The 16,141-nt window shown below is 37.4% G+C and overlaps 1 protein-coding gene across 1 annotated transcript in view; it reads right to left on the bottom strand.

Moving 5' to 3' along the window:
- Vps11 (vacuolar protein sorting 11) overlaps positions 1 to 16,141 on the bottom strand; it is a 457,238-nt gene that overhangs the window by 104,848 nt on the left and 336,249 nt on the right. The window contains exon 23 of the mRNA XM_090408066.1: positions 12,842 to 12,916. Within this exon, the coding sequence (XP_090264192.1) occupies positions 12,842 to 12,916 (75 nt within the window). The remainder of the gene's footprint in view (positions 1 to 12,841; positions 12,917 to 16,141) is intronic.

Raw genomic sequence — 16,141 nt, 5'->3', positions numbered from 1 at the left:
GTATGCTGCATGGGAAGGCTTTCAGCAATTGTTGAGCTTTCATACAAAGAAGTGAAATGAACAAAATACTTTTTATTACTTTAAAATCAAGAAAGTGAATTTGACCCAATTAAAGGTTATTTCAGATTAAATTACCTGATTTTATACAATGGTTTGGGGAAGAATTGACTTCTTGTAACTTAAAACTAAAATAAAATCCAGCTATATATATATATATATATATATATATATATATAACACGCTAACCACTCGGCCAGCCCGCTTGGCCGAGTGGTTAGTGTGTCCGCTCTCCAGTCAAGAGGTTATGGGCTCGAATCCCAGCATGGGCATGGTGTCAGTGGCACATATATCAAGCAATACTTAGTCTTTATTTGAGTTGTAAGTCAGCAGCCAGAATTGAAGGAAGTACAAGAAGATGGTTTAATGTTAAATCTGGTGTCAGAGAAGGATGTACATTATCACCCTCTGTTATTCATTATCTATATGGATCACATTATGAAGGAAAGTGGTATTAAACCTGATATCAAAATTGGAGATGTTAATGTCAGCTCTTTGATTTATGCAGATGATGTTATACTTCTAAATAAATCCGATAGAAGTTTGCAAGATTCCCTGACTAAATTGAATAACTCTTGTAATAGATTTGGCATGAATGTCAGCAATAACAAGACAAAGGCAATGAAAATAATCAGAGGCAATGAAAATACCAACTGCATTGTGAATGAAGAGCCTATAGAACAAGTAAAACATTTCAGCTACTTTGGCACAATTTTTAGTGAAGATGGTAAATTAAATATGGAAATAGACAACAGAATCAACAAAGCTGGTATTGTAGGAAGTCGATTGAATAAATTCATATGGAATGAGAGAGAAATTATTCGGAACACTAAATTAGCTGTATACAAGACAGTGTTCAAACCAGTTTTAACTTATGGATCTGAGAGCTGGGTCAGAAGTAAAATAACTTGACCAAAGACTAGAGACTGCAGATATGAGAGTCCTGAGAAAGATTAGAGGTGTGAACAGATGGCATCAATGGCAATATTATATTAAAGAAAGATGCTGGAAGTTTTTTCCCCACTTGGTTAGACTATAATAATTTTAGTTTAATCCTTTATCCATGTATAAGCAAACAAAGTTTGCGCCTGAAGTATCTTCGATTTGGATAAAGGATTAAACTAAATTTATTATAGTCTAACCAAGTGGGATAAAACTTCCAACATCTTTCTCTAAATCCAGTGTAATTTAATAATAAGATGAGACACCTTTTGGCAAACTCGTATAGGTAAATATGACTTCTCCATTACTTCCACCTTGGTACCACCACCTCTGGGTCTTGCTCCCACTGACAAGACCTCAATAAAGGTCAAAACCGGTCTGGGCAGTGGCCCTTCCCTTAATGCATAGCATTATACATGTCTGCAAGGAGATGTGCTTTGCATTATGGGAGATACTAAGACAAGTGATGAGAGCTTAGTTCACCTTTACCACTAGTTGCCTCAGTCTGAAGAAGATACTTCAGGTGCAAACTTTGTTTGCTTACGCTTGGATAAAGGATTAAACTAAATTTATTATATTAAAAACAAGGATATTAGGAAAGAAGTTGACATTGTTAGCATCCAGGAATATGTTAGCAGAGCTAATCTCAGGTGGTATGGTCACTTAAACAGAATTGGAGAGGAAAAATTGGTAAAACAAGTGTTCTCTATCAGGTTAGCAGGAAAAAAGACCCAGAGGAAGACCAAGATATAGGTGGATTAATACAGTAAAAATTGCCTTACAACACAGAAATATAAGATCTGATAATGTTGGTGTCTTGACAGGTAAAAGATTGATTTGGAGGAAAATTGTAGATAGGAAGTTAGTCATGATGTAAATTTTTCATGTAGTTCTATCATATCTTGTATACCCGTTGAGAGTATATATCAGGAATTTGATGATGATGATTTATTGAAACTCAGTAAGATCAGTTAACTACAAGTTTAATTAAGTGAATTAAGTTTTGAAGTAAATATTTAGAAAGCAAAGTTGTTAAGAATTTCATTCATCTTCAACAAATGAATAGGAAACTTTGGTCAAGAATTTTAATTTATGTCAAATTAACCAAACAACATAAACTGTCATGAATCAAAATTGAAATTAAGTATTTTGATAAAGTGAAGAATAACTACACACATGAAGGATTACTGATGCTTTACTGTATGCTTAATACTACAGTACCAAGTCGAGAAAGTAGAGTAAGAGAAAGATGATACGTTAGATAATATATAAGATTGTAAGAACATCCCAATGGATTATTGCAATAATAAGGAGGACATTGAAATTCAGAAGCAAAGAAGTTACGGTTTCCTTGTATAAGGCTTTGATCTAGTCCATATGTGGTCTGATTGGTCATCTGGTTTTCAGGGGGATGAGGATGTACTGGAAAAGGTCCAGAGAAGGTTTACTAAGTTAGTGCCAGGTTTATGGAATGTCAAGGTGAGGTTGAGGGAATGACAATTTACAGAGCCTTGTGAATAGGGAATATGACTGAAACATATAAGTTGGTAAGGGGTTGTTACCAGATTAATGTGGAGAAGATATTTCAGAGGGAGGCAAGGATGGAACCAGAGGCCATCCATGAAAGTTGTACAAGGAGGGGGTGAGAAGTAGGTTTTTTGCATGGAGAGTGATTGGTGTGTGGAATGTATTACTGAATCATGGTGAATGCAGAAACTGTGAATGGGTTCAAGACATAGTTCGATGATCTTTTGGCATGAAAGAGTATAGACTTCCTGCAATGAGTCCTTTGACTCCATGGAGGTCAGATGTCAATAATAATAATATTACCACTGGTATATCCATAACCCATCTCACCAGCCATCCAATTCAACTTCTGATCCCTTGTCATAAGCACTTTTAGAGTTTATTAGGCAAAGTTGATTTATCAGTTCTGCCTTAGCACAATTAGACTCTCTATCCCCAGCAATGGCCAGATAATAGCCTAGGGTTGGCTCTGGCTTGCAGTGAAGTACAGTCCAGTCCAAGGAGAGATCAACTCATTTTGTACAACTTGCTCATCCCCCCAACTTTCCCAAAAGTTGGTCCTCTAAAATTTTTAATTGAAAATTAACATCATTCATTATGACTTATTTGTTTGTGCACATGTCACGGGATTACCAATCACATAATAAACAATCTTCCTTGTAAAAAAAAAAAATGTGTTATTCAAATTAAGGGGATATTAAATCCCACATTTAATATCCCCTTAATTTGAATAATGTTTATATCGCTGAAATGAAGCCTACTGGCTCTTTATATTTAAGTAAAATGTGTTATGTTTATAATGATTACATATAAATATTATTCATTAATAACTGACTTTTGTGTGAATGCCAGAGGATAACTGATCATGTAATAAAAAATCTCTCTTGTAAAAAGAAAAATGTGTTATATTAATAATTTTAAAAAATGTTATTCATTAATGATTGATTTTCATGTGTGTCTGCTACAGGATAACCAATCATGTAATTATTATTAACATCTGACCTCCATGAAGTCAAAGGACTCTGCATGAGTTCTATACTCTCTCATGCCAATAGATCATTGAACAGTACCTTAAACCCATTCAAAGTTAAACCCTCCACTCACCACACTTTCAGGCAATGCATTCACTTACCAATCATTCTCCATGCAAAGAACCTACTTTTTACTCCCTGCTCACACCCTCCTTATACAGATTCCATGGATGGCCTCTAATGCTACCCTTGCCTCCCTCAATGAGGTATATTCTCCACGTTAATCGTAATAACCCATCACTAACTTATATGTCTCAATCATAACTCCCCCTTCTTCTATTTACAAAGCTCTGTAAATTGCATTCCCTCAATCTCTCCTAATTATTATTAACATCTGACTTGTATATCCCATTCCATAAAGCTGACACCGAGTTAGTAAACCTTCTCTAATACATCCCCCCCCCCCCCAAAAAAAAACAACAAGCGACCAAATCTGTGCACAGTAGTCCATATGTGGCCTGATCAAAGCCTTATACTAGGAAACCATAACCACTTTGCATCTGCATGTCACGTCCTCCTCTTTATTGCTGTAATTTGTTTGGATGTTCTTACAATTTTAGCAATGGACTTCAAGTCTGTCCACCATCACTCAGATCTCTCATCTCATGCACCTCCTTCAAAATTTCTCCATTAATTGTATAATCTGCACCTCAACCTTGCCTACCAAATTCCAACACCTTGCACTTTGCAACATTAAACTTAAAACTGACAGATCCACTCATTTGCCTACTCATAATCTATTCAGATCTTCCTGCAAGGCAACAATGTTTGCTCTACTTCTCATAGCCCTTCCCAACTTTGCATCAGCAGCAAACAGTTGCACATCTCCAGTCCCAATGTCATAACATACAAGTTAAACAACAATGGTTCCAATATGGTATAAGCTACCTGTTACCTAATCCCATCCCTTTCAATTTAGCTACTAGCTTGTCATGTTGCAGTCTATCAAAGGCCTTTGAAAAATCCAAGTAATCCACCACCTTATGTGCATCTTCTTTATAAAGTGAATTTGTCACCTAGTTATAATATGTAAGCAAATTGCTGAAACATGACCTCCTAACAAATGTATGCTGACTACCATAAAGAATGCTGCTATGTATCAACCCATTTCTGATTCTTAATCCTCACCAGCTTCTCTAATAATACCTTAACAACAACCCCAGACACACAGATTAACCTATAGTTTGTAGTGTTAGTCTTATTCCCCTCCCATTGTGAATGGAACAATTTTTCCCACCTTCCATTCCTTTGGGACTTGTCCATTGCAAGACTCATGTTAAACATTTGTGCCAAAGTTGGTAATTAGTTTACGGAATTAACAACGCATATAAAGTATATTAATTAAAGGTAACTTTAATGAATAACTTCTATATTTCGGCAACGTCACATTGCCATCTTCAGGAACATAAAGATAAGCCTTGCTACTAGAATCGTGATCATCCACGGAGATGCTATCGCATGAAAGGCCCGTCAATACGGCAAAATGAGGTTGAAGATATCGAGGCAAATAAATAGTCTGACGTTCCTAAAACGCTGCCAGGATAACAAAGTGATCCCTAATTGTGTTAAATTGAAGCACCGTTTTACTTCCGAGAAAGCTCTGCGCATTTATAATCGCACTAGCTTCGCCCTGTTAAGAGAACAAATTACCGCGACGCGCATTCTCCTTGCTGACGAAAACAAAACCTTACGGGCGCTAGAGGAAGAGCTTTCGGATACACTCGGCCGTGATCTATGGTCGATACTTTATGACGTCTCATGCGCATCGGCAAAAAAAGAATTCGAAAAAATACGAAAACCTGACAAAGAATTCTACTTCCTTACCACAGCCACCACTCAACACTGTAGTCAACCTCTCGTCAGCAGTTTTAAAGCCTGAAGCACTCACCGCACTTTCACATGGTCACAATTTTGCCCTAGCTCCAAAAAGAATACATGCCAAAGAAATCATGATCCAGATAGAACGTGGGATTCGCAACCTGCCTAACCATATCGCCAACAACGTTAGACTGGATGTAGTCGGTGTTCTCACTAAAGCCAAACCTCCAAAAACCAACTTATCCAAAAACGAATATGCAGCCCTACAAGAATTGAAAAACAACAAAAGAATAGTAATCAGCAAGGCAGATAAGGGAAACGCCACTGTGGTACTCAATCAAAAAGACTACAAAGGTAAGCTAACTGCTTTAGTAATAGACCGTACGACTTATTGAATATAAGTCGTACGGTCCAGTACTAAAGCATTGAATATAATCCGACCAGCTCTCAGATTAGAACTCTCCACAGACTCCTTAAGAAGGTCACTTCTTGGCCTGTGGAAGTCACCAACAAACTAAAACCTTATAACTCTAGACCCCCCCCCCAATTATATGGACTCCCAAAAATACATAAACAAAATGTGCCGTTGCGTCCCATAGTGGATGGCATTGATTCCCCCACATATAAATTAGCCAACCATTTAGCCAAAACGCTCACACACCATCACACATAAAAAACTCAGCCCACTTTAAAGCCAGTATAGAAAACCTCACACTCCAACACACTGACATAATGGTCAGTTTTGACGTCTCCTCCCTATTCACTAGTGTCCCACTCAAAGAAACCCTGGAGCTCATCCAAGCCAAGTTTCCTCCCGATATCTCAGCACTATTTCAGTTCACAATGAACTCAGGCTATTTCGTTTGGCAAGGAAAGTTCTACAAACAGATAGAGGGGACAGCCATGGGTTCACCGCTTTCCCCACCCTTGGCCAATTTCTTTATGGAGACATTTGAAGAGAAAGCCTTAAACTCCGCCCCACAAAAACCCACTATTTGGCTTCGTTATGTGGATGATGTGTTTGCTATTTGGCCACATGGCTCAGACACACTCCATTCCTTCCTAACACACTTAAACAACCAACACCCCAGAGTCCAGTTCACCTTAGAAAAAGAGGAAAACAACACCCTCCCCTTCCTAGACACTTTAATCACCCGCCAGCTGGATCTTTGGTTTTCTCTGTTCACAGAAAACCCACCCATACTGGCAGATACATTCACCAACAGTCCCCCCCCTCACAACAATATGGGGTTATAAAAACACTATAACAGGACAAAATTAATCTGCTCAGATGACAAGGCCCTAACTACTGAACTAAACCACATCCTCAACACTTTCTTAGCCAATGGCTATAACCCCAAAAAAATCCAAAAAATACTAAAACCAGTAAACCACAACCCCCCCCCCCCTCCACAATAAAGATTACACAAAATCTATCACCATCCCCTACATCCAGGGCACCTCTGAGAAAATAACCAATATCCTCAAAAAATATGACCTTACTTCCTGTTACAGACCATATAAAAAGTTGGCATCCCTTATCTGCTCTACCAAAGACCAACCACTTCCCCTAGACCTACCTGGTGTATACCAGGTCCCTTGCAGCTGCAAATTGTCCTACTTTGGCCAAACAGGCAGAACAACAAATATCAGGATTTCAGAACACCAAGACTACATCCGGTTTCACCAGTACAGCTGCTCTGGGTTGGCAGACTATGCCTTAGATATCCACCATAAAATTCGTTGGAAGAAAACAAAAATAATTCATCGCAGCAAGTTTAAATACGAAAGATTATTCAAAGAATCTTCAGCAGCTCTAAAAAACGTTCCTAACCTCAACAAATTTGGGTGCATGAAACTACCCCAAATTTGGGAGACTTACATTATGAGAACTTCAGCCCAACTGCCAAGACTACCAAATTAGCCCGCAAGAGGGCACCATTAGGACTTTAGGAACAATATTAGTTTCTTGCTTTCTTCCACATTTGCTTTGTGTTAGTGCCTGCGTGCACATACCATATGTTTATGTTCCTGAAGATGGCAATGTGACGTTGCCGAAATATAGAAGTTATTCATTAAAGTTACCTTTAATTAATATACTTTATATGCATTGTTAATTCCATAAACTAATTACCAGTTATTACTATTATTACGGGCAACTCCAGGGAGTCATTAGACTCATCGAAGGAGGCCCCAAATCATATTCATCACAACTATTTGACATTCATACAGTATCTATCATACCTCGCCTTAAACTCATTCACTGTCACAGCATCTACCACAGACTCAGGGAGCGCATTCCACTCATTCACTACTCTAAAAGTAAAGAACCCAGCTCTAACACCTTTACTAACCACACTTTTGCCCAGTTTCCATGGATGTCCCCTAGTCCTCCCACAACCAGCCCTGTTCTCAAAAATATCTTCTGAATTAATTTTATAGAAACCCTTCATAAAAATATCCAGTAATTTGAATGTCTCAATTATATCTCCCCTTCTCCGCCTATCAACCAATTTTTGCAACCCACAAATCCTCAACCTGTTCTCATACGGTTCATTCCACAGACCTGCTATCATCTTGGTCACTCGCCTCTGGATCCTCTCCACCTCCTCCCCATCAAGAAGAAACCTAGGTGACCAAATCTGAGCACAGTAGTCTAGATGGGGTCTTATCAAGGCTCGATACAGAGGAACAATAACCTGCTTGTCTCTGCTTGTCAACGTATTCTTCAGCAACCAAGTGATTTGATGAGCTGTTTTGGTCACTTTTGCAATGTGTCCCCTAAATTTCAATTCCTTATCTACCAACACTCCTAAATCTCGTGCCTCATCAATTTCCTGGAGCACGGTTCCACCAATGCAGTAAACTGCCGCCAATCTTTTCACCCCAAAATGCATAACCTTACATTTTGCCACATTAAACTGACATCCATTCTCCTTAGCCCAGACCTCCAATCTATCCAAATCATACTGCAAAATTTTGACGTCATCTGCATTCACTATTGCCCTACCCAACTTCGCATCATCCGCAAACAAATGAACTGTTCCTCTCAGATCATTTCCTATATCATTTATGAACAAATTAAACAGCAGTGGTCCAAGAACAGATCCTTGTGGCACACCACTAGTCACAGGCCGTCTTGTGGACTCTACTCCCGAGTAAACCACTCTCTGATATCTCTCCGTCAACCACCCTCCTATCCATCTCACCAACCCTATGTCCATTCCCATATGCTGCAATTTACTGATTAGAATTCCATGTGGAATCCTGTCAAAGGCCTTGGCAAGGTCCAGTAGAATCATCGTAAACCCATTACCCTTATCCAGTTCAGCCGTCACTGTGTTATAATACGTGAGCAAGTTACTGAGGCATGACCTACCCTTCACAAAACCATGCTGTCCCCGATACAGTATCCCATTTTCTTCTATCCAATCTTGTATTTTCCTCTTGACTATTTTCTCTAAGACCTTGACAATGATTCCTGATATGCTAATCGGTCGGTAATTTACAACAGCAGTCTTGGAACCACCTTTATGCAGTGGAACTATTTTCCCCTCTTTCCACCCGCTCGGGACTAACCCAGACCCGAGACTCAAATTAAACAAAATGGTCAAGGGTACTGACAATTCTTTAGCTGCTTCTCGTACAACACGAGCTGGTATACCATCCAATCCCACAGATGTATTGACAATGAGGTTATGCAATAGACTACTCACCTCCACTTCATTAACCACAATTCCCGTATAATCTACTGGTTTATTCGTTTCTGCAATGTCACCACCTGGATGATATACTTTTGCAAAGTGCTCACTCAGTAACTCAACTATCTCAACTGATTCAGTTACCTCCCTACCATCGGCATTCTTTAAAATCAATCTGCCATGTACATTTTTCCTTTTACTTGCTATATATCTAAAAAACTGTTTAGGATTCTCTTTAGCCTGCATGGCCAATGTTCTTTCGTAATCTTTTTTTTGCTCTTCTTACCACACTCGTCACCCTTCTGGCCTGTGCTTTATACCGTTCATGTGCCTGCCGGTCACCCTTCTCCTTAAATTCCCTCCATAGTTGTTTCTTTTTTTGCAACTCAAGCTTAATGGTGTTATTCATCCATTTAACCCCTACTTGATTTATTATTCAGACTCTAGGTATACAGTCAGCCATTGCTTCATGCAAGCACTTCTTAACTACCTCCCATGCACTATCAACTTCTAGTCCTTGCAGTTGTACATGCCATGGCACTGAACCAATCAAACTCCTAAGCTTGTCATACTTTCCAGCCTGATAATTCCACATGTACCCTGTCTTAATTGAAAATTCTACACCTTTAGCCACCTCCCAAGTTAAGACCCTATGATCACTCTCACCGATTGGTGGCAATGTGGTCATATTTGTTACAGCCAAATCCTCAGATGTAATTACTAGGTCAAGCACTCTCTGACCCCTAGTATTTTCCATTACATGCTGTCGCAGATAGTTATCCCTTAATAACCGCATAAAATCCAGTTCCTTCCTCCCGTGTGTCCTCTCCTCACTCCAATCAATGCGACCATAGTTGAAATCTCCCATAATAATCACCCTCCTTCCACCCATTTCTTCTATTTGCTTGTGCATACTGTCACCACCATCTTTTCCATCACCTGGTCTATAGCAGCACCCAATTGTATATTTAGTTCTGCTAGCCACAATCTCACACCAAATGGCCTCAAATGTGCTCTTTTCTCTATCCTGCAATTCAACTTCTATTCTCCTTGGCTGGAGCTCATCAGCTATCATCAACAATACTCCTCCCCCCATTTTATTCTCTCTGTCATTCCTGAACACACTATACCCATCACATTCAATCCCACTAGTTATATCATCTACAGTCAGCCATGTTTCATTAATACCTATAACCTGTGGTCTGGAAGTGCCAACCATGGCCAAAAACTCTTCCTTCTTGTTCCTAATACTCCTAGTATTAGTGTACATGAATTTAAGACCCCCATTAGCCCCAACCCTACCTTGATGCCTTATATTAACTATCCCACTCAGATTTGTTGTCCTTATTTGCTCTGGCATATTATATTCATTCTTACATTCAACTGCCTCCATAAGGACTGTATCTCTACTCCCCCCCCACTAACAAATCTAGTTTCCCTGAATTTGCACATCCACTACATTCAGCAACACTTTCTCAAGTCTTCTTACACCATAACCATTCAAATGCAAGCCATCCATCTTATATAGATCCTTTCGCCCATCAAACTCACTCCACACATCCACAAATTCCACACCACTCGTCATACATAACCCGCACATAAAGTCATTTGCAATTATAGCCCTCCTTTTAAACATTTCACTGTCATACCGTGGCAAAAGACTAATCATTCTAACTCTCTCACTCTTTTCTTTTGCTACCTCAAACAATTCATTCAGGTCTTCTATCATTTCCATTTTATCTCCTTTCAAATCATTCGTACCTGCCACAACAATCATTTCTTTCACCCTTTCCTTTTGCTCTCTAATAGACGCAGTTACGTCTTTATGGTCGCACCAGGTTGGTACGATTTTGTCAAATCCTCTACTAACACACCTCGTACTAACGAGTCTCCATACAGCACTCTATCCTTCATTTTGTTCATGTTCACATTCATACGTCTATTTTTCCTGTCATACCTTTTATTATTGGTTGGTTCATTCAGTCTACTTTTGTTCATGCACTCTAGCTGCTGTTTTGCTCTTTCTATCGCACTATTCAACAACGCGATCTCACTCAATGCATCTATCTCATCTTTTTTGTTCTCTGAGAAACCATTTATACTATCATTCACACTTTCTATATTCACACTCTCACAATTTTCATGTACAACCTTGCCGTTTCTTGTCATATCCCTATTTCCTTCATTCTGAAGGTTGACAAAAATATCACACTCACGATCCGAAATACACTTCAATTCCGCATTCTCCCTACATTTTCTACACACATTCAATCCTTTATTACCATCTAACCACACTCCGACCGCACTCCGCAAAGCGTACATTTCACAGCTAGTACACTGACTGATTTCTTTTATGCTACCGTTCTTTATGTCTGACCAACGTATAAGCCTTGCTACTAGAGTTGTGCCAAAGGCACCATTAATTCCACAAAGCATTCTCTCTGATAATGTTGGAGTCTTGACAGGTAACAGACTGATTTGGAGAAAAATTGTAGATACGAAGTTAGCAATGAAGTAAATTTTTCATGTAGTACTATCATATCATGTACACCCCTTGAGGGTATATGGCAGGAATTTGACGATGATGATGAGCATTCTCTCAAGAAGTGCTGATATACTGTCAAATCCTACTGTCTTATTAATATCATATTTACTTAATTCTTCATATACTTCCTGCTCATTTGTCATCGGCCCCTCCTCCATTATATCCTTTACACTCCAGCCTCTCCTGAAGCACCATCACGAGGATGAAATATGATAATAAACTGATCATTGAATAAACAACTTGCTTTGTAAAAAGAAAAATATATAATGCTTTAAAACTCTGACTCTCATTGTCACCATTCATAATAACTTTTCTAGTCTGAAATGCAATCATATGAATAAATGGAGGAAAGTGGTAAACAAAGTTTTGTAAAAAAGTAAACAAAATCTAGGCTACACCTATAACACCTATAACCAAACTACAAATCAAAAGATTTTAACTCCCTCAAGAGCACTGTTAAAACACAACTGGCCTTAAAACAAAACAATGCTGACCACACTTGTAATTCATGATACAGCTCAAGAAAATGCTATATATTTCACTTTTTACCAATTTCTAAATTACTTATTAAAAAGAATTAGAGATATGCCCAGTCTACAGATCTAACTCAGATAAGGAAATAATTATATATATATATATATATATATATATATATATATATATATATATATATATATATATATATATTTTATTTTAAACAAAATCTAGGTAGATTGATGCACTAAGAAATGTCTCAGAAGATTACAACATAAGATCTGACAATATTGGAGGACTGACAGATTACAGACTAATTTGGAGGATAATTTTTGATGTTAAGTAAGTGATAACGTAAACTTTACATATAGTACTCTCATAGTATCCTATACACCACTCGAGAGTGATGATATTTTGTTTTCAATTTACATTTTTTCCAATTCCCACCCTAAGAATTTGATCAAAAAGTTATATCAGAATCTTAAGGTGGGAAAAGGTTAACTTTTATGTAAATGCTAAAACTACCACTATGAGGATGGCATTTTCTGTCATATTAAAAAGTGGGAAGAAGCAAACAGAGAGACTATTCATTACCAGATAAGCATTGCCTTCTAAAAAATCATACTGTGTGTTTTTATAATGTGTAATTTTACGTAAATTATACATAAATAGCATAAGCGTCACAAAGATATCTGGATACACTAGTATTTAACATATTAACAGATAAATGAATATCACTGCCTTACCCAAGCCTTTTACAAGTTTCATAGAGGTTTTCAGAATCATCGTGATCCATATGATAGGAAAGCACTTGTTGATATCTGAAAAAAAATATATAACAAATAAAAATATAAAATAAAATAAGTGCGAACTTAGGCTGGAGCATTTCCTTTTATGCCAAATATTACTTCATTTTAATTTCTGATATGGATAGCATTTTATACATACTTTCTTGGCATAAAATCAGAATCTGTCTGATCAGTAGATCATTTAGCGATGAAAGTAATGAACACAGCCAATGGTATAATGCATTCTAACCAGGTCTGCATATCCTTAAATATTCTAGAATCAGCAGGAGCAGAATGGAAACTTAGGTAGCTTATTCCCATGATGAAAATTTATACCATAAGCAAACTTTATAATCTTCTCCTCAACTTCTCCATAATAAGCAAGAACCAGTCTAGAGTCTATACATACAGCTGTGTAGAGATATACATCGGTCCATAAATTCCATCATTTCATTCCTCAAAACCGTTTAACAGAGGTGATATAAAAGCATGGATGAAATAACCGGACATAATGAAGTATATCATTATCATCATGGCAATAGCCATTAACTTCAATGTACAAATTAATACTCAAGACTACATGATTTGAAATACAGTGGATTCTGATTAATTGGCCACGTTGGGAATAGCATAATTTGGCTCAATTAAATGGCTGTGTAAATCACACAGTGTTGCAAGTAATGGGTTGAAAAAGTCTTTTTTATTTAGGCTAAAGGTATTTCATCTACATGTTTTGCTGTCTATATCATTAACAGTATCATCAGTGGGTTGCTTAACATAAATAAAAACTGACCAAAAAAATAAACGTTTTCCAACAGCAGTTAATATCTATAAGATGAAAATATTGGAATGATAGTTTTAATCACGTTAGGCATTATATGCAGTTTCTGCATTGTTGCGTAAACTCTTTAAGTGATTGTTTGCCATAGGAAGATGTCCTTAATGTTACAGGCATTAATTATTGACTTCGAGACTTGTGAAGGATCATTCCTTGATTTCTATTTAGTGCGCCTTTTGAGCAAATGACCTTGAAGGACTCGTTGAACAACCTGTTGAAGTAATTCTCTTCAAAGTAGGACATGGAGGATACTTGCCAATTTAGAGTGTGGTGTTCATTATCACCATGCTTTGAGAATGTGCACTACAAACCTGCTTTTTCCTTCCCTTTTGTTTAGGATTAGGAGGTTAGGATTTTCAGCATCACCTATATGTTCTTTGTTATGGATTTCAAAATTCTCCCAGTCTGATCCATCTATATCTCTCCACAAGAACATGAATTTTGTATACACATGGATGTTTATAAAAAGGAACTTTGTCTATAGTGGAGTGTAGAAAGCTTTGTAAAGCACTGACTGGTTTGAAGGCTGTTCCAATGTTGACTGCTTTTAATATTTTGGCTATTTTTCTTGATGTATTGCAACGTATGGAATGGATACTGTGACTCCGTAATTAATTTCTGGGTTCTCATGAGATGGTTTGTCAGAAAATAAGTTTCTTTATTTTTAGAATCCATTTTAAAGGAACTGATTAAATAGGATTTGAACTTCTTGTTTTCATTTGATTTTGTAATTTTTTAGTTTAAAGCTCTATTTTTAAGATTATGATTATACCTAATTTTTATTGACGGTGATGGAATGAGCTTGCTTGTAGGTACCTGCCTGTGTGGGTTTCTTCCCCATAGACTTCTAGCAATAATCCTCCACAGATATTTTTTTTGACAAGGATGTCTAGGAATCTTAATTTTCCATTCTTTTCTACTTCTAATGTAAATTTTATTTTCAGATGTTGATTATCCCAAAAATATACAAAATCTGACAGGTCTTTGTGGGTGTGTTTCCAGATGATAAATATGACACCTGCATATCTCCATATGTGGCTTATAGTTGAGTCTTCAAATTTTTCCACGTATAAGTTGTTGACTGGAGGCGAGACATTGCAAGACAGTATATTTGGTAGTAAAATTCTTCTTTCCAAGTGAAGAATGAGGATATTAGGCAGTGTTGGAAGAGATGTGTGATGTCCAAAGGCAATAAGTTTTCAAGTATATCTATAGATTCTTCAACTGAGATGTTTGGTAAATAACAAATCTACATCTAAACTAGCTAATATATCTGATGTTGCAATTTGAATATTTATAAGTTTATCTACAAAATGCATTGAGTTTTTTTAGGTAGGAATTTGTATGTCTGATATGAGGCTTGAGGAGGTTAGATAAGTGTTTAGAAAGAAGACATGTTGGAGAGCTTCTGCCATCAACGATAGGACGAAGAGGAATGTCTGTCTTACGAATTTTAGCCTTGCCATATAATCTTGGAGTGATCAGATATCTGGATTTCATTTGTTTTGTAAGTCTTTCAGTAAATTCAAATGTATTGGAGATTAAACTAAGTTTTTAAGTGTGATGACCAAGTGGGATCATGGTCAATTTCTGAATACGTGTAACTGCCCGATAACATGAAGGTTATCTTGATGTCACACTTGCATATGAGGTTGTTTGAAAAGTTTGGTAAAAAAATAAGTTAAACAGATTTTTTTGGAAAAAAATCACCTTTATTTCTCAATAGTCTCCATCGAGGTCTAGACATTTGGTCCAGCAAGTTTCCAATTTTTTCATCCCATCTAAAAAGTAGGATTTGTCAAATTGCACAAAATAGTCATTGACAGTCTTGATGACATCCTCGTTCTATGAAAATTTTTTTCCACCAAACCAAATTTTTAAGTTTGGAAAAACAAGAAGTCACACAGGGCCAAGTCCAGAGAATACGGTGGATGTGGAACCAATTCGAACCTCAATTCATGCAATTTTGCCATTGCGACGTCCGATGTGTGGGATAATGCATTGTTTTGATGAAAGAGAACTTTTCTGTGCTCTAATCTTGGCCGTTTTTTCTTCAGTTCTTCTTTTAAATGGTCCAATAATGATGCATAATAGACTCCTGTTATTGTCTTACCCATTTCCAAATAGTCTATCCTGATAATTCCTTGGGAATCCCAAAAAACAGTGGCTATCACCTTCCCAGCTGACAAAACGTTCTTCGCTTTTTTCAGTGTCTTTTGATTCACTGGGCATTGTCCACTGTTTTGACTGCTGCTTGGACTCAGGTGTGTAGTGGTGGATCCAAGTTTTGTCTACAATCACGAATTAAGCAAAAAATCCTGCCGATTGTGATTAAACATCGCCAAACACTGCACTGAAATGTCTTTTCGCATGCGTTTTTGATCAATAATCAAAAATCATGGCACCCATCACACACACAC

The sequence above is a fragment of the Typopeltis vanoorti genome, chromosome 18, assembly GCF_054136105.1.
Source record: "Typopeltis vanoorti isolate ZY-2024b chromosome 18, IOZ_Tvanoo_1.0, whole genome shotgun sequence".
NCBI lineage: Eukaryota > Metazoa > Arthropoda > Arachnida > Uropygi > Thelyphonidae > Typopeltis > Typopeltis vanoorti.
The sequence above is the reverse complement of the archived record's forward strand: the minus strand, read 5'-3'. Positions and strand labels throughout refer to the sequence as shown.